Here is a 19281-nt window from a genome sequence, read left to right as displayed (position 1 = left end):
GAGACCTTCTAAAAACGTTAAAATGTATTACTGACACACGAAACCTTAAATTAGAGTGAATAAATGAAGACTCGGCACACCACTTCTGAAAGGTTGCTGACCCCTGGATTAGAGCTTTTCCTCTCTTCCTGATTAAATTAAAAGTAGATGTTTTGTTTGCATTTAAATGGTCCCAATCAGGAGCTGGAAACTCTTCCCAGCTACACACCCCTCCCTTTTCATCACCATCCTTACAGGCTCAATTCCTGCAAGGTGCTGTGCACCCTGACACTTTAATCACACGAGTAGTCCTGTTGAAGTTAATGGAACTACTCGAAGCCTTGCTGGTCTGGGGCCAGCATGCTGGGCACCTTGAAGACTGGAGTCCTATGTGGGCCATAGAGGAGAGGGGGAAGGAAGTAGCTCTGCAGTACGTGCCTCTCTCTGTGAGAGACCATAGAATGGAATCATAGAATATCAGGGTTGGAAGAGACCTCAGGAGGTCATCTAGTCCAACCCCCTGCTCAAAGCAGGACCAACACCAACTCCAAACATGGAAGCCTCTCTATGTGATCACTGCATTGTGAGTTCTGAAGAGCAAAAGCTGAGATAGCGGCTGCTCTAGGTGGCATGTTACTCCTCCAAAGAGCCCGATCCAACAGCAACTAAAATCAATAGGGGTATTTTCACTGACTACAGTGAGCATTGGATGAAGCCCTAAACTAGCATGTGTGCCCCCACAGTGGCCTTGGCAAACAGCAACATGAATCCTCAGTAATCTACTGCCCACCACCTAAAAAACAAAACAAAACCTCCCACCCACAAAGAGCTGCAGTTTCCAGGGCCCCCAATGATCAGAGATTGAAATTAAGTAAAGTAAAGACAATCTGTACATTTTTAGCATGTTTCACCAAAATGCTAGAGTTGGAAGGGTAATCATATACTTAAGAAATACTTAAATTTATCATACAAAACTAATTAATGAGTTTTTGTAAAGTTTGAATCAAATATAAACTTACATGTTTATACACATACCCACATCCACATTACAGATTTCGCTTTTATAGATTTACATCAAATCTGTACTTTATCATAAAAGCCACAAAATGATGTAAGGATTTCATGTTCAGAAATGGATAAGAATTGCCATACTGGTTCAGGTTTCAGAGTAACAGCCGTGTTAGTCTGTATTCGCAAAAAGAAAAGGAGGACTTGTGGCACCTTAGAGACTAACCAATTTATTTGAGCATAAGCTTTCGTGAGCTGCAGCTCACTTCATCAGATGCATACTGTGGAAAATACAGAAGATGTACCAGACATGTCAAAAGAAGATGAAGAAAAAATAAAAAGTAACCCAAACCCACAATGGACAATGAGGGAAGTTTCTTCTTAACCCTAGTGGGTTAGTTGTTGGCTTCTTACTACAGAACATGAGGCTGTATATCCTTCTAAATAAACTGTTTCATCTGATCTAATGTAACTGGGGATGTTCTGATCCATATAAAAATCTAATTTTTTTTTAAACCTACTAAGCCTCTGGCCTCAGTGATATATTGTGGATTGTGCAGTTATGCGTTTCCTATTATCAGTTTTAAATGAGTTGCCTTTCAGTTCCATTGCTTTTCAGTTCCATTGACTATTCCTCTTGTTCTTGCATTATCAGAAAAAAATGACTAGAGAAAGTAAATTGAGCATTCCTATTCTATTTATAATTTTATATACCTCTATCATATGCTTTTCCCCTCTGAACTAAACAGTCCCACTCTTTTCAATATCTCCTTATATTGAAGTTTTTTCCATACCTCTAATCACTTGTTGCTCACCTCTGGACCCCCTCCTATTTCTGCTATCCCTTTTTTGGCGATCAGAACTGACACAGCATTCCAGGTAAAGACAGAAAATTTAATATAATGGCAATCCCCTTCTTGACATTTTGTTTGCTTTTTGACCCTGGCTGCATATTGAAAAGGTTTTCATTGAACTGTGCACAAAGGGTATATCTACACAGCAACTAGACACCGACAGCTGCCTATGCCAGCTGACTTGGGGTTGCGGGGCTTGGGCTGCGGGGCTGTTTCACTGCTGTGTAGACTTCTGGGTGCGGGCTGGAGCCCAGGCTCTAAGACCCTGCAAGGTGGAGGGGTCCCAGAACTCAGGCTCCAGCCTGAGCCCAAAGGTCCACACTGCCCCGCAGCCCAAGCCTCGCGGCCCTGAGTCAGCTGGCACAGGCCTGCCACAGGTTTTTCTTTGCTGGGTAGACATACCCAAAGAGGTCTAGGTCTTTCTCCTGAGCAGTTAATTTAGAATCCAATGTTATGTATGGGTAGTCATAATAAATATCAATTAGTTATTTATCCACTATATTGCTGAAACATTCAAAGAATTCTAGTAGACTAGGGAGGCACAATTTTCCTTTACAGAAAACACACTTGCTTAGCATATCATATTCATCCAAGTATTGTATAATTCTATTTTTAAATTACTATTTCAGCCAATTTGCCTGGTACTATAGTAAGGTTCATTGGTTTGTATTTCACAAGATCAGGCCTCCAGTCTTCTGGCACAGTTGCTGATGTTAATGAGAGAGCATATAAAAAGCAGCTCACAGACACTTTATTCTCACGTTCCTTCTGAACTATTGAATGAATTCCATGTGGTCCCGGTCACTTGTTACTCTTTAATTCATCTAGTTTATTCCAACAGCTCTTTTTTTTAACACCTCAACGTCTAGTATTGCCTCACCCTGAAGATCACCTGAAAGTAGTGGGTAATTCCTCAACATCTTCTGTGGTGAAAACTGTAGAGAAGCTAAGGGATATTTTTTTGCATCCGTGTCCTTAACCCTCTTTACAGGAACACCATCTATTTAAAAGTCACATCTACATGATTTAATGAACTTTTACTACAAGTAGGTTTCAGAGTAGCAGCCATGTTAGTCTGCAATTAGTTAGTTTCTAAAGTGCCACTAGTACTCCTTTTCTTTTTATTACAAGTAATATCTGAAATTACTTTAACTGAGAGCCTTAAGAGCAAAAGTATATATTTCTCTATTTTTTGTTTGTTTCCTTTGTTTATTTGACATAACTTTGTATATGGTCAGTTTCACCATTTTTCTCCCAAACAATTAGTCAATTTTCTGTTTTTGAGAGTCTCTCACACAGCAACAGGGGAGAGAAAACCATTTAAAAAAAAAAAAAAAAAAGAGGAAAATGGTTGTCTAAATCAATCAATCACAGAAACTGTCCATGGACTAATGTGGTATCCAAAACTGCTTTTAACTCATTAATCGTCCTCTTTACTCTCAGGACATATTCTTTCACAGGCTTCCTGCATCCGATAAACTCATTATTTTTATATTTCAAGTGGATGTTCATATTCCTTATCAGCCCTCATATTTTCAACAATCCATTCTACATCCAAGCTTAAGATCCTTTCTGTCGGCTTTACATGGGTTGGATTTCCATTTACTGAAGGATACCTGGTTCAAATAACCTCTTGCTCTTGCACCTTGCCATTTTGTCTGCTTCCCCCTCTCCGCCCCATACCTGGCACGTCTGCTTCTTTTTTGGTTTAGGGGGATGTGAATAATGTATAGGTATAATTTAAATGGGAATACTAACTTTTACGGGAAACTACCTCCTCTCAAGTTGTTCTTCTAATGTGGTACCAGAGGAATAAAGTAATTTTTGTCACCACCAATTAAAAACTTTTACGAAACAGGACCGTTATAAAACAATTAAACCTTGCAAATGCACTAGTCTCTAGGAGGGAAACCCTGGAGGAAATTCTGCTTATTAAAATTGCAATTTTAGTTTCCATTAAAAAGGAGAATAAGACAACAGAAGATGGGTTGGCAAGACAAATTATTTCTTAATGTCAGTTGAGCTTATTTCAAATGAGATAACGTATCTTTACCAGGTTGGGTTCAGCACATTTTTTGTCTCTTCAACTCATTTATCTAATTCAGTCATCTTGATTATAGCCTCATGGACCTTCATTTTCAGAGGAAGAATTTTGTAACAAACAGCCTACACAACATGCTGATTACTGAACAGTTAATTCTAATTAACTTGGCTATGGCAAGAGAATTTTGATAAAGTCCTAGAATGCAAATATATTTTGGTTATCCTGGACCAACGTCTATAAAATAAAAACTCACAGCAAAGTCTCCAGATGAGACATCAGAGTGATAGAAATCTAATTTAAAGAAACAAATGAGCAAATTAAAATCACAAATAATTTATTCTTCCTTTAGAGTTGATGGAGTACAGTTTTAAATAGCAATGAAGTACACAGTGGTGGAAAATTGGCACAGAACCTACAAGCATTTCATTCATAATAATGCTCCTCATGCGTTATCTGTTCAAACCTTGATGTGCATTTTCTACTGATCAACTTTAAGCTTAAAAAAAAAAAGTTCTCCCTTTAAAAACAATGGACAAATTGAAAATTTTGTTTTTCGTGTATGTTTTGCTCATTCAAATACTATGTATTACAATTGCTTTCTCCCTGTTAAAACATCATGGCCAACTGTGAAAAAAATATTATTTTATCCCTGGGCTAATTTTATTTTTAAGTTACGTCCTTCATAAAGGTTGCCAAGAAGTCCTGAATGCATGTATTCTTGCACAACAGAATATCCCTTCACATATCTGAACTACAGTCACAGGATGGTCTCAAAACCAATTTGCCTACTACGCTATTGATCAGCGGGCTGCCTCTATCTCACATGCAACATTATAAGCATCAATGCAGTTCACAACAAAATTTGGCATTTACCTCACCAGCAGGTTTATATGTGATAATCTAAAACATACCTTGGTCTCATATTAACTAGTAAGAAAAATGGATACACACAAAAAATGCCCCCTTTCTAAAGGTATTAATTCCCAGTTAAGAAAGTTTAGATAGAGGTTTACAAATTCTTCTATGCTAGTTTGTTACATACAAATTATCCAACTAAAGGTTAAAATACACTACACAAATACAGTTTGACCTGTCTTCAGTATTAGTTTTTTAATTCTTTGCATATTCAAACCAGGTAAAATTAACATTGTCATGTTCTTTGTTACTGCAATTAGAAAGGGATTACGGCTTGGTTTATGTTAAGCTGTGACAAAACAACCTACAGTTTCAACAATTTTTCTGGGTGCTAAACCATGTTGCAAAAAATTGTCAAACTATGTTAGAAACCATCTTTACAAAAATGCTTCACTCAGAAAAATTGGAAAGCTTAAAAAATTAATTCTTTGCACAAGACTATATCATACTGTTCTTGATTACCTTCCTGTTTAGGTAACTGGGATTCAATTCTTTGTACACGAGCCTATCGGTAATGTACAGTATACTATGTCTTTATTCACCTTTATTATACACCATTTTGAGACCAACACAATCAAGCATTTACCATGCCCCCATCCATATTAACAGCAGATTTTTGATCCTGCCCAGTGAGTAGTGTACTGTCTTGCATATTCACCACATGAAAAACATAATATACAAAATATTGCTGCTGTAAAAAGTGTACATTTCCCCCTTCCCCTTACAAAAGAATTTGTGGAAAAAATATTAAATTCCCATAACCTTCATAAACATACAAAGCTTTTCACGCCTTTCAGTCTGTAACAGTCTGTTTGATGCACAGTTCCGAACTCACTGAAAACTGGTTATGTCAATGCATTTTCTGTCCAATATTGCCATCTAGAGTATAGATGTGAAATCAGAGTTTTTGAGAGGCTACAGCCTTTTATAACTAGCCCATAAAGACTGGATATTGTAAAACAGCCATTTATCCACAATATTTTTCCAAAAGCTAGATGGAATGGGAGATTCTCTTCACAGGGAGTTGTCCACAGTGCTGAGGAGACAATATGGCTGCTAACAGATACTGGAATGTAAGTACTTTTTCACTGCTGATAGTTTCCATATTGGCCCTAAAAGATAAATTTAAAAATATGATTAGATAATGATTTTTTTATATATAGTAAAAGTTGAAACAAGGCAGTATCCAAAAAACTCATGCCACTAAGAATCCAACACACCTGAAAATATTAATTTTATTCATATACATGGGACAGTGTTTCATCTCAGAAGTTCTCTAAATTCGTCTGTAAATTACACTGCTGATTATATGTTTATGGCCTGGAGTTTAATTCTGTCTGAACAATTTTTCTTGAATTGGTATTGGTAATTAATAAAAGATTAAATAAAAGAGATTAAAAATTTAAAACAGATTATGGTAAAACTGTCTCTAACAAAGAATACAACAGAATGGTTGAATACTAAACTGGAATTTGAGCAGCACTGAAAGAATTAAATTACATACAAAAGCACAGAAATTCAAAGTTAAGGTATCCACTCAGCCTTTAACTCAAAACTACTATCCACATATTTTCAGAGCACAATAGAATAGACTAACACATGTAGTTCAAAAATCTGTGTGATCCAAGGCACATCTGGGCAACCATTAAGATGTAGATGGCCAACTTGTCCTATGGGAATCATAGAATTGCAGGACTAGGTTTTATCTAGACCATCCCTGACAGGTATTTGTCTAACCTGCTCTTAAAAATCACCAATGATGGAGATTCCACAACCTCCCTGGGCAATTTATTCCAGTGCTTAAGCATCCTGAGAGTTAGGAAGTTTTTCCTAATGTCCAACCTAAACTGCCCTTGCTGCAGTTTAAGCCCACTGCTTCTTGTCCTACCCTCAGAGGTTAAGGAGAACAATTTTTCTCCCTCCTCCTTGTAACACCCTTTTATGTACTTGAAAACTGTTATGTACCCTCTCAAGGCAGATCTACACCAGAAGCGCTACATTGGCGCTGTTTGAAGACACTCTATGCCAACAGGAGAGCACTCTCCCATCAGCATAATTACTCCACCTGCACGAGAGGTGGAATCTATGTCAGCAGGAGAACATCTCCCACTGACACAGTGCTAGAGTAGACAGCGCTTAGTTCGCTGTAACTTGAGTCACTCGAGGGGGGTGTTTTTTTCACACCCTGGAACAATATAAATTACATCAACTTAAGCGGTAGTGTAGACCTGCCCTCAGTCTTCTCTTCTCCAGACTAAATAAACCCAATTTTTTCAATCTTCCCTCATAGGTCATGTTTTCTAGATCTTTAATCATTTTTGTTGCTCTTCTCTGGACTTTTTTGAATTTGTCCACATCTTTCCTGCAATGTGGTGCCCAGAACTGGACATAATACTCCAGTTGAGGCCTAATCAGCATGGAGTAGAGTGGAAAAATTATTTCTCGTGTCTTCCTTGTAACAGTCCTGCTAATACATACTTAATCCACAGATTTGATGCATATGATGCATAGAAATACTGGCCTCATTACTCTCCTCCAGTTCCTCTGATCTTTTGTGATATATCTGGGGTGAATGGCAAAGGTTGGAGCAGAGACATCAGTACATGCTTCTCATGATCATACATATGCTCTCTGCAGGTACACAATGGGGTTCAGGATTTGCAGAAAACAAGGGGGCATGTTTGGGAATGACCACTCTACACAGCACTGTCACCCCTCAATCCCACCAAGCTAATGCAGCATAAAACACTTCTGATAATGCCAGCATTACCTTAGATTGTTTCTCTCGCCATAAAGCACTGCTCACCCACAGGAGGTGGTTTTCAGGGCAGCTACCAAAAATATCACAGTTCCTAGGGGAGCAGTGCTACTGGGGAGAACAGGGAAAGTCTTCCACAAATGGATTCCCCTTGGAACTTGGATTATTCAAGAAACTGGAGGACTAGAACCTTTGCAGAGGGAGGGAAGTTATCCCTGGCCCACACCAGAATGATTTGTAAGAAATTCAGCAAATAAAAACTTCTTTTCCCCTCTGTTCCCCCTCACTCTCTCAAAGCATTTTTCTACGCCTACTTCTTGCATTTGGAACTATGGCCTTCATACACTAAACTATTTTTTAGATCGGGGCTAAAAAGTCGTTGCACTTCTCGAGTTTAACAAGGTTTTGTTGCCTTTCCCAGCCCCCTTTTAACATATGTGTGTACAGAGAGAAATCTGTTCTCCCTGAAGGTACTCTAACCACAGTTACTCATGGGAAATATGTTTTTCTTGTTCAAAGTCTAAATAGTCTTGTTCAAAGTTGCTTGTGGACAAATTATTAAGATTTTATTGTTAAAAAATCCTATCTGTGTAGTAATATATATTCACTCATAATGTCCAGCTTCCTTATGCCCAGGAGAGTAAAGGCCTCTATTTTAATAAAGTTTACAATATAACATTCAGAGAGATACTAGGCAACATTTGCTGTTTTGTAGCTTGTAACACACAAAGGAGAAAATCCTCTGCTCTATGTCTAATCTTAATAACTAGGCATGTGTACAAGGAACAGAGAGGAAGAAATCAATTCTCCCTTCTCCATGGCCATTAAACAGCTGCTGAGTCACTCTGGTCCAATGGCTGGAATAGCCTCTACAGGCTCTTGCTCAGTTTCCTGGGGATCCTCAGGCTCTGCCCTCCCCGTACACTGCCATGCCGGGAACCAGTACAAACTGAGGCTTCCAGTCTGCATGGGTCCCTCCCAACATCTATCCCAACAACTATGCAGCAGAATTACACTGCTTGGGCACGCAAGTTGCCCTTTGTAGCTGCCAAGAAGGGCGGCTGGATTTGCCCCTAAGGGAATGCTTTAAAAAAAAAAAGAAAAGAAAAAAAAAAAGGCATTCAGCCACGTTCAATACAGAGCAATAATAAAACGTGACCCTGCAAGATGCTTAGTACCCTCAACTTCCACTGAAGTCACTCTCATCACTAGGCTAAAATGGTTCACATTAATTTTGATACAATGGTGAGCTGTTTATAACACAGTAGCTTTGCAAAGTTTAGTATAGTCTGGCCAAATCAGAAAAGAATGATATAGACTAATCAACTCTCCTAGCTGCACGTGAATAATTCCAATGGAAATAAAAAGCAATGAGAGTTACATATATCCATCCAGGGGAGACAATACCCCAAAATTCATTAATAAAACAGTAAAATTAACACACAAGAATTAGTAGATTTTACTAAACAAAGTTGTACCTGGTCATATCCATAAGGCCTCTGTTGTGGTGGCTGTGGTGGTCCAGGCTGTGTGGGCCTATATGCTGCATACTGCTGGCCTTGCCCTTGTGGATAGTTAGGATACTGAGGTCCTGGACCACTCTGTGAAGGACCTGCAAATCATTAAGACAAATCAAAAAGGGGAGGGGTGAAGAAAAGAATGGTAAAAATATTGCATTGTGCAACTAGGAACACACCAAGGAAATACCACCATTACTTAACAAGCTTAAAGTAGGTAACCACATACATACGGCAAATACAGAGAGTTACATTCTTTGGTGCCTGCCACTGGATTCCCTGAAGACCAGACAGAGCCATAAAGTTCTACAACTGGTGAAGGGGTGCTTGCTCTTACACAAACAGGCAGATCTGTTTCTGGAGCAAAATGTGACTTGCGTAGACAGCAACTTGATTCAGTGCTGACAAGTGCACATTTTACCTAATCACTGAGCAGCCATCAGATGGTAACAAATTTGGTAACTTTGGATCTGTGAGAGGTTCAAAGTGATGATCTAGAGGATAAAATCTCCATATTCCATTACCATTCTCTTCAGGCATCAGATCCACCTGAATTATGCTGCCTCAGTTCTCTGTGCTTCTCCTGGCGTGGGACAGAGCCTTGAGGATTCATAATAATTACTGGGACACTGATTGCAAATAATTGATTTTTTGCAAATTAATGAGTAAGCAGATAAATATTAAGTAAAGCACCGATACTACATCCCAAAATGTACTTTGTTCATCTCACAAATGTAGTTCAGTTTTATTTATGATAATTCTTTACAGTTTACTAGTAAATGTTCATAAGAGATTTTGTAAAAAAGAATTAAATATATTAATTTAAGACATCATTATCTACTTAAGAAACTGTAATCGAAAAGTGAGCTAGTTTGGGTGTGCAAATCATGGTGTGTGTGTGGATAAGCAGTTCTATTGTATTTGTTTCACCTCTTTCTTCTAATGTTTTTATTCTGAACCCCAGATTTTCAAAATGAGTGTATGGAAAAAATGAGTCAGATTTGTCAGATTTTATTTATTTACTTTTTTAATGCTCTGGGTACACACAAGAATATTTCAAAACTGTAACACTCCAGTCCCAACTTCAAAAAGAAACTCTCCCAAATCTAACTAGATCCTTTACAAAGCACTACCACGAACCAAACTAGGTCAGATCTGAAACTAGTATTTACACGCACAATCATGATTGCATACCCAATCTCACATACAAATTATGGAACTGGTTTTCACGGTCAATTTTTGAGAGGATGTTTATTTTAAGATGAATGTGTAACTTTTTACAGTACGAAAGCAAGGACAATTTAAAATGTGTAGTATGCTCTGTTCTGATTCAAAATCTGCAGAAAAAAAACACATGCACTCTGTGCTCCTTGTTATGAATCCAAGCGGTTAATGGTCCTAACAATAATAATGTGGTTTTCCAATGCTACCATACATTAGTGTAGGGAAATTCTCAGTACTAGCACAAAATTATCTCTTAAGACTACAGCTGTGCAAGTATTTTTTGTTACAGTAGTGGTACAAATATCATCAGAGAAAGCAAGAACTTAATGATCCAAGCTCAACTCTAGTACATAAATGTTAGGTGAGAGTCTATGCTGAGTGTCTAAGAGGTGCAACACAGAACTGGAAGCCCAGCAGCACAGGAAGTTAAGATGGCTTTATGGGGTTAAGATAGCTATTTTTGTGCTCTCCTGATCCTAGGCTCCTGTATGGACTGGAAAGGCCCTCAGTATAACTTAGCTCTGGGATCGGCCTAAGTTACATATACCTCTCCTATGGGCCGCAACACAGTCTAGAACCTCTGCAGTGCTATGTGCTGCCCCAACATCCCCCTCCTGGCCCCAGCTCCACCCCCTCAGGAAGCTGTATTCTGCAATTTCTGTGCTGGGGGACTCCTCCCGCAGCTGAATACAGGAATTTTAGGGCCCCTTTATATTGGTCCAGCCATTTCACCCATCATAAAGGGGCTTAAGCAGAGATGAGGATCTCACTCGTAGTCTTTCTTGTGAGAACTAGCTTGTTGTCAGCTACTTACCATAACCCTGCTGTTGTCCTGGATAACCTTGCTGGCCTGTGTACTGCTGCTGTTGTGGAGGGTAACCCTGCTGCTGAGGAGGTCCTTGATATGCATCTTGCTGCTGACCATACTGCGAGTTTCCTGCAAAACGGTTGCAAGAAAAAAAAACAATTAAAGATGTTTACTACACTTCTGTTTTTCTCTAAGATGGACAGCCAACAACACATGAACAAAATGAAAATGCAATCTCGATTTCAAAAACTTAATAAAACAAAGAAAACTCAAACCAAAAAGAAGGAATTCGGCCAAACAAACTGCAGTTAAAGCCAAGTTTGCAAGGTTGAACTGCAGCTTTTTCAGCATCTCTGCCAAACAACCAGTACATTTACTGGAACATCACAGTCATAAGATCATGACTATGCTAAATAAAATAAAAAAAGACAAAATTAAAGACATCTACGAGAGCACAGACTAGCTACACAAGATCAGCAAGCTGTTTCCTAATGGCACTATATTTATATATATACATATATATATATATACACATATACACACACACACACACACACAAAAAAAATATATATATACACAAATGAACCAATGGATTTATGTTTAAATAAAAAATTTCCATTGGAAAAAAAAAGTTCTCTAACAGTGTTTTAGTCATTTTACTGTTGTTAGAAATGGCAAATTATGGTTATATATTTTAGATGTTTGCAAGAAATTATTTTGAATGCTTCAAGTTCCCTGCAATTTTCAAGACAGCCAGCAACTAGTATTCTACAAGAGCTTTGCATGGGTATAAATTGTTTTGTGCGCGAATTTTCGTTCCCATAGGTGGTGGGGGAGGGAAGGGAATGTATGTGCGTATGTGTGTGAAGGTATATAGATACCTCCTTCGTAGTAATGTTGTGAGGAATCCTCATAAGGCCTATCGTAGCCTTGTTCAGGATACGACGGTTGCTGATAACCGTAATCATTATGACCTACATCAATTCGACAAGAGACAGGAAGAAACGTTAATGGCCTCTGAGTGAAAACCCTAAAAATATTTCATCTTTCAGAAAAATCAAAAAAAGTCAACTGGAAATACATAAAAAAGATTTTTCAATTGTATTAGCCAAAGATTTACCAATATGATTTCCTTTCATATTGAATTAACATGTGACAGGGAACAAAAGCTTAATGCACTAGTTTTAGCAACATCACAGGAAGGGATGGTCTTAACCTTCTGATAATCTTTGTTGGTGGGAAAAAGTACTTTATCTTTTATTTTAAAAAAATGAAAGCATTTAGGCCTTTCACATGTAAATAACCTGAATTAAATTAGAATGAACAAAGGACGCAATTATCATACTTTGTCTAACACCTGTTTGGCTGATCTCCAATTCAAAAGCATATGCTAAAAGCAGTGTGAAATATAACAAAGCTCAATGAAGTTATGAATCACATATTTTTATAGTAAATTTTGCTCTGAAGTGTCAAAAGAAAAACTTCTCAAGGCTGATTTTTTCCCCCACAAACATCATTCCTAGCAATCTTAAGAAGACATTTTCCCTGGAGAATCTCATTCATCAGCACAATCCTTAAAAAAGAAGCTTCAATTTCAGAGGCTTTGGGTCCCTCTGGCTTAAGAACCAAAACATGAGAAAAATACCCTACCTGTTTGTTGTTTTAAGACCCAATATATTTCTCCTGCAGATTACTAAAATGTACTACATCATAGTGTCCTCTTGCGAAACTCAAGTCATGAGAACAAGCTTTCATTTTGTTAAAATTTTAGCACAAATTTTATCAAAGTGCCTAAATAAGGCAGAGAGCAAGAAGTTCTAAAAATAAATGGTCTTTGGTACAAATGAAGAACTAAACACAAACGTCTTAAAAACTGACTCTGACGCTCCTACATCATTATTAGTAGTATACATTTTTATAGATTATTATTTTAACATATCCACTGCTGTTTAACAATGATACTTGCTGAAGTTAACAGAATATGGTGGATCCTTGTAAATTCATCTGTACTGATAATGTTCAACTGAATGCATTAAATGCATGAATTACCTTTAACTATTTGAAAGTTATGAAAGTTATGCAGCTAACTCTTTTTTGGACAGAGTAAATGAGATCATGTGTATAACACCATATAAGTTCCAGAACTAAGACTGTATGATATGATTTAACATAGCTTGTGAAATATCTTTGAATGTACACAAATGAAAATCAGATGCCTACGCCTATATATAATAGCTTTAGCCCTGGCTAAAATATTGATTTTTAAAAATTAAAATTTTAAATTCAAATAATTCATTTCAATAAGTGTTTACAAATTTTGCTCTGAAATGCTGATAGGATTTGAGGTTTATTGAGCTATGAATGTTTTTAAAATTGTTACTATTACCATGTTCCTTGGACGTCACATAACACATCATTAAGTGGCAAGCAGGCTATCACAATAGCTATGAGTCAGCCAGTATTTTTCCACAAATACAGTTTGTTCACCCAACCTCTCCCTAAGCAAAACCAAAACATATTAAAAAAGGAACCCCATCTTCTAACTTACAGTATAATCCTGATTCCCCTTGTTCAAATACACTATATACAGATCTCTTACTTCAAAGAGGAAAAAGGACTGATTTGTGTAATGTTAATGTAGAGTCTGATCTGAGGGCATTGAGGGAATTCCACAGGACCATGCCTTTCAACAAACAAGCTCCTCAGGGCTGGGACTATCTTATGCCTTTATCAAGCAGTATGTATGCTTAAGGCCCACACCACAGCAGCAACAAAACATTTGTGCAATTTGTTCTTAAAATCAAAAATAAATTATGTTATAGGATAAGATCATAAAAAAAACCAAAACATTATGCTTATAAGCAAGTTTTTTTATTTCTGTATTCTAGCTATAAAAATATATTACTCTGTCTCTTTGTACACATACAGTATCATAAAGCAGATGTATAACATGACTGCTTTAATTCAGATCAGCTATTATACATACACAGAAGAACCCTCCATACTTGTAGCTAAATGAGAGGATTCTCACTATAGAATATGAAAGCCAATATTAGGGTGTCAAAATAAAAGTATTACAAATGATGTACTTTGAGCAAGCTGTAAAATTAGTTCTCTTTAGCATCTTAAATTATAGTAACAATTCTGAATTTAGAAGCTTTTATAAATACAAGATCTGTTATGGTGATCAGTTACTAACTATTTTCACCCCATTCTATAGTTTTTGAGTAGCTGTCTACATTGATATTGGGCAGGTATAGAAAATGGGAAAGTTAACATTATGAGAGATTACCATCAGGGTAATATTGCTGGTTCATGCCTTCTGGAGGACCTTGTCCACCATGACTGTATTGGTCCCCATAATAGTCTTCCTGGCCTGAGTACTGCTGTGGTGGGCCTGAAAAACCACAACCAGTCAATACATAAGTATCTTGTTTTTTCTGTTAACAAGCTTGCTAATTTCTGGTTTTAGTATGAGAAATGTTTCTCAAATGTACTCCCCACCCACGCTGTTGCATTTCAGACAACATATTTCATCTACTTGCTTCACTGCACTAGACTGCATAGCATATACAGTAGAACCTCAGAGTTACGAACACCTCAAGAATGGAGGTTGTTCGTAACTCTGAAATGTTCATAACTCTGAACAAAACATTATGGTTGTTCTTTCAAACGTTTACAACTGAACATTGACTTAATACAGCTTTGAAACTTTACTATGCAGAAGAAAAATGCTGCTTTCCCTTTATTTTTTAGTAGTTTATGTTTAACACAGTAGTGTACTGTATTTGGCTCTGCTGCTATCTGATTGTGTACTTCTGGTTCCAATTGACCTGTGTGATTGACTGGTCAGTTTGTAACTCTGAGGTTCTACTGTATGTGACTATCTCAGAGTTCATTTTAAGAACACATGTAAAACAGCAACAGCACTAAGCTATGCATCAAGAAAAATACAGACTATCTTTTAAAAAGGACTGCAGTTAAGAAAAAAATTACAAGATTGTGGAATATAATTATATTTTCTCTCATTTTCCTCTAGTGGTTGAGCAATTTTAGAACCAAATGGGTTATTTAATTATTTTCCAAACATATCAAACTTTTGTGACAACAAACTGAATTCTACTTCTTCATACAGCAGGTTCTCTGGGGTGTAAACTTTTTGGACACCCTTTTTATTCAGAAAAGAGCTTGAAACAAAAGAGATATAAATTTCAAAATTCATGTCCAAACTAGCAGCTTTTCTGCTGCAAGAGCTACCTTTAAGAAGGAGGAAAAAATATACTGAGACAAAGAAACCTGAAATTGTGCACATAGCAAGTTGGTTCAAATATGATGTAGACAAAAAACTATTTACAAAAATTGCCAAGATCGTTATTTAAACTAATCTGAGAAGTTCAATGTAGAGTCTTACCTTGCTGTGGTGGCCTATACGGAGGAATCTGTCTCTGACTCATCATGTGATTTCCTTGGTTAACTTGGCCCATCATTCCCATTGGTGGCTGCTGGCCCTGGTAATGTTGCCCACCTCCCTGTGGCATACTATATTGCTGGGAAGGAGGTGGCTGCTGGTGCATCATTGGACCTGTAGAGAGGGAAAAAAGCAACTATAATGTCTTTTCTAAATCGTGATCTGTATTAAAATACTTTAAAACAATGTTACAAATCAAATCTTAAACTATTAATAACCAAATCCACACATATATGTCAAAAGCAGTACCATCAAGCATTGCTTAATTCTGGAGCTATGCAAGCTGAGGTAATTAATTCAGTCACGAATTTACAGAACAGAACTTCTCCAAAAGGATGAAGATGGTTGCAAGAAGGTGTTACAGCTTTTTTAAAAACAAAACAAAACAATGGGTATGTTGTATTTTTCATTCCTATTTTCCTCACGCTCAAAGTTAATGGAACCATTTCCACTCCATTTCCATACTGGATCAGACCAAAGGTCCATCTAGCCAAAATCTTGTCTTCAGACACTGGCCAATGCCAGATGCTTGAAAGGGAATGAATAGAACAGGGCAATCATCAAGTGATCCATCCCATAGTCCAGTCCCAGCAACTGGCAGTCAGAGGCTAGGGAAACCCAGAGCATGGGGAGGCATCCTTGAAATTCATGGACCTACCCTTCATGAATTTATTTAAGTCTTTTTAATCCAATTATAGCTCTGGCCTTCATAACACCCCTTGGCAACGAATTCCACAGGTTGACTGTGCATTGTATGAAATACTTCTTTTTGTTTGTTTTAAACTTGCTGCCTATTAATTTCATCGGGTGACCTCTGGTTCTTGTGTTAAGTGAAGAGGTAAATACACTTCCTTATTCACTTTCTCCACACCATTCATGATTTTATAAATCTCTATCATATCTCCCCCTTAGTTGTCTCTCTTCCAAGCTGAATAGTCCAAGTCTTTTTAATCTTTCCTTATACGGAAGCTGTTCCATACCGTTAATCCTTTTTGCTGTCCTTCTCTGTACCTTTTCCATTTCTAATGTATCTTTTTTTAGATTGGGGCAACCAGAACTGCACACAGGACTCAAGGGGTGGGTGTACCATGGATTTATATAGTGGCATAATGATATTTTCTGTCTTATTATCTATCCCATTCCTAATGCTTCCTAACATTCTGATAGCATTTTTGACTGCCACTGCACACTGAGCAGATGTTTTCAGAAAACTATCCACAATGACTCCAAGATCTCTTTCTTGAGTGGTAACAGCTAATTTAGACCCCATCATATTGTATGTATAATTGGGATGTTTTCTAATGGGCATTACTTTGCATTTATCACCACTGAATTTAATCTGCAAGAAATGCATAATTCTCATGCAACTGTAACTACAGAGGTCACTTTGTTCCTACTACAATATTCTCAGATTAAAACTACACTGCAGTTAAGGTTGGAAGTACACATCAGTAATTATATTTTTTTTAAATGTATGTTACTTAGATTAAAAGCTGTCTAGAGCCAGGATAGTATTTTGATTACATGTCTAGCACAATGGGGTTCTAGTCCATGACTGGGCCACCAAGGCACTACCACAATACAAATAAATAATAAAAATAAGTTTAATTATCCTAAAACAAAAGCATTATAAACTCAGGAAATTCAGAGACAAGGCTAAATTTATAACAGCATTCAAACAACCTTAACTCTGCCCTGTACTGACAACCATATGATTGTGATTACAGATTAGATTAAACTACTTTTTAAAGAAATATTAGAATCCCTTCTCCCTTCATGGTGTCATCACAGGGAGGTTAAGGTACCAGATTTCACTAAATCTTAACAAGATGTAAAATGTGAAGAGTCTACGTTATTCCACTATTAAGATCATTAGGGCAAGAAAAGTCCAAGAAGGTGCTAAATTGTTTCTATGTCTGTTTCTTTTCTAAATCCTGATCTGTATTAAAATCCTTTAAAACAGCATAACAAATCAAAACTTAAACTATTAAAAATGATTTTTTCTTTTCTTTTTTTTAAATGGTCAGGTGCTAAACTAGGAGCAGAAAGTATCATAGCAGAAATTTAATGGCGGAAAACTAGTTAAAAGCAGCCAATTTTGAGGATAGACTTATAAGAGGAATATTACATGGTAACATTCAAGAAAGTTAAATCAAATTAACTGAAGGTGTGATTGTAAAGTGCATTAAACCTCTGTATGCACGCTCTCATTCAGAAGTGGACAGACTTCAGTTTAGTTTAAACAAATTGTAATTAAATTAATTAAGAGCACAGTAAGAGGGAGGCTGTTCTAAGTGTGTTAGTGGGGGAGGTAGCCAAAAAGTTCTCAACAAGAGGAGGCAAAAAAGCAGCATTAAGGAGAAAACAGATGTTCCACATTATCTTTTGAAGATAAATATAGGCCATTAATTAAGACCACAGAATTAAAAATCCTGCTTCTGTTCTCTAGTATGACAATTTCTATGTTCCAATTTTAAAGTACTGAATAAGAGTGTTAAAATGAAGATGCTGAAATTATTTTTCACTTAACTGAAATTGTATTTCATATTCTGGATTTTCCAAACAATTGGACAATTCAGACCATTCCACTTGACTACAGCTCTGTCTGAAAGTACTGAGAACAAGAACAGTCTTGAAGAAATAAAAACTAGTTGCCATAACATTCCTAGATCTCAGGAAAGCTTGTTAATTAACAATATTAATATTAGTCACAATACAATGTGATAAAATGTGTTGGCTCCCCATGGTGCAATGTAGAGGTTTTCTATTTGCTTTTTAAATTAGAACTTCATTAATGCTTTGTAAAGCCACAATGAGAATCCACTACTCTGCATCAGCCTAACTGTGTATTATGTTAACAACAAAGCACTTGGCTTCTTTCCAGTTTGATCCAGGTCTCCTTTATAAGAATGGCACCAAGAAGATGAACCATGAGTTCTATCAGTTTCCAGAATGGAACCATTTCATGTAGCAGGTTGGGGAGGTGTAGTTTTTTTGTTTGTTTTTTAGAAGGCTTCGAGGGTGGGGTCCAGTAGTGGTTTTTTGTTTGTTTTTCGGTTACAGTTTTATGCCATATTTAGTTTCATACTTAGAATACAAAACTGAATAAGACTATAACAAAAAAACAACCCCCACTCTGCAAAAAACAAACTAAAATATTAGATGACAGGACGCCCTTTTTGATCTGGTTTTTTGTTCTTATTGTTATTAATGATTTATTTACAGCCCATCTGATGGTTTGCTGCTCTAGAACATATTCCAATGACTGTGAATTGTTCATTTTGGAAGAGAAGCCCAGAATGGGAATGTCTGTGAGGACTACTGCTGACAGAAGTAGAAGATTGCAGAACAGTTCCATTAGTATGTTATACGTTAATTCTCAACTATAGGAAAACTTGAGAATTTTTGAAGGAATAGTTAAAGATGCAGTCATGCTGAAGTTTACTGCCACCCAATGCTGAAATGGTCTCATCTATAGTTGCAGATAAGAGGTTACATCATGGAAGAGGCCACAAGATTCCTCTGTGTGAAGCAAATCACGCTGATCTTTGCGGGCTCGCTTTCAGGAAAAGTATGTCTTCGCAAATGTCCACAAATCTTTCCCCTGGAGGGAAAGACATGGCTTTTATTGAGTCCAGGATAGCTTTAACAAATATTATTATCTGAGTGGAAAACAGGGTAAATACTCTGCAGTTTATACTCCAGT

At 37.1% G+C, this 19281-nt stretch overlaps 1 protein-coding gene across 5 annotated transcripts in view; it reads right to left on the bottom strand.

The window, feature by feature from the left end:
- Positions 1-4202: 4202 nt before the first annotated feature.
- SS18 (SS18 subunit of BAF chromatin remodeling complex) overlaps positions 4203-19281 on the bottom strand; it is a 60838-nt gene continuing 45759 nt past the window's right edge. For 2 of the 5 annotated variants that reach the window (XM_037892720.2, XM_043539708.1), the window contains exons 6-11: positions 15519-15689; positions 14400-14504; positions 11989-12081; positions 11114-11236; positions 9037-9170; positions 4203-5912 (exon numbers count right to left, since the gene is read on the bottom strand). In XM_037892720.2, coding sequence (XP_037748648.1) covers positions 5886-5912; positions 9037-9170; positions 11114-11236; positions 11989-12081; positions 14400-14504; positions 15519-15689 — 653 coding nt within the window. In that variant the 3' untranslated portion in view covers positions 4203-5885. The remainder of the gene's footprint in view (positions 5913-9036; positions 9171-11113; positions 11237-11988; positions 12082-14399; positions 14505-15518; positions 15690-19281) is intronic. The other 3 variants (XM_037892721.2, XM_043539707.1, XM_037892722.2) reach the window with 3 other exon arrangements.

The sequence above is a fragment of the Chelonia mydas genome, chromosome 2 (genome assembly GCF_015237465.2).
Source record: "Chelonia mydas isolate rCheMyd1 chromosome 2, rCheMyd1.pri.v2, whole genome shotgun sequence".
Taxonomy (NCBI): Eukaryota; Metazoa; Chordata; order Testudines; family Cheloniidae; genus Chelonia; species Chelonia mydas.
Note: the sequence above shows the minus strand (reverse complement) of the source record. Positions and strands in the feature narration are given on the sequence as shown.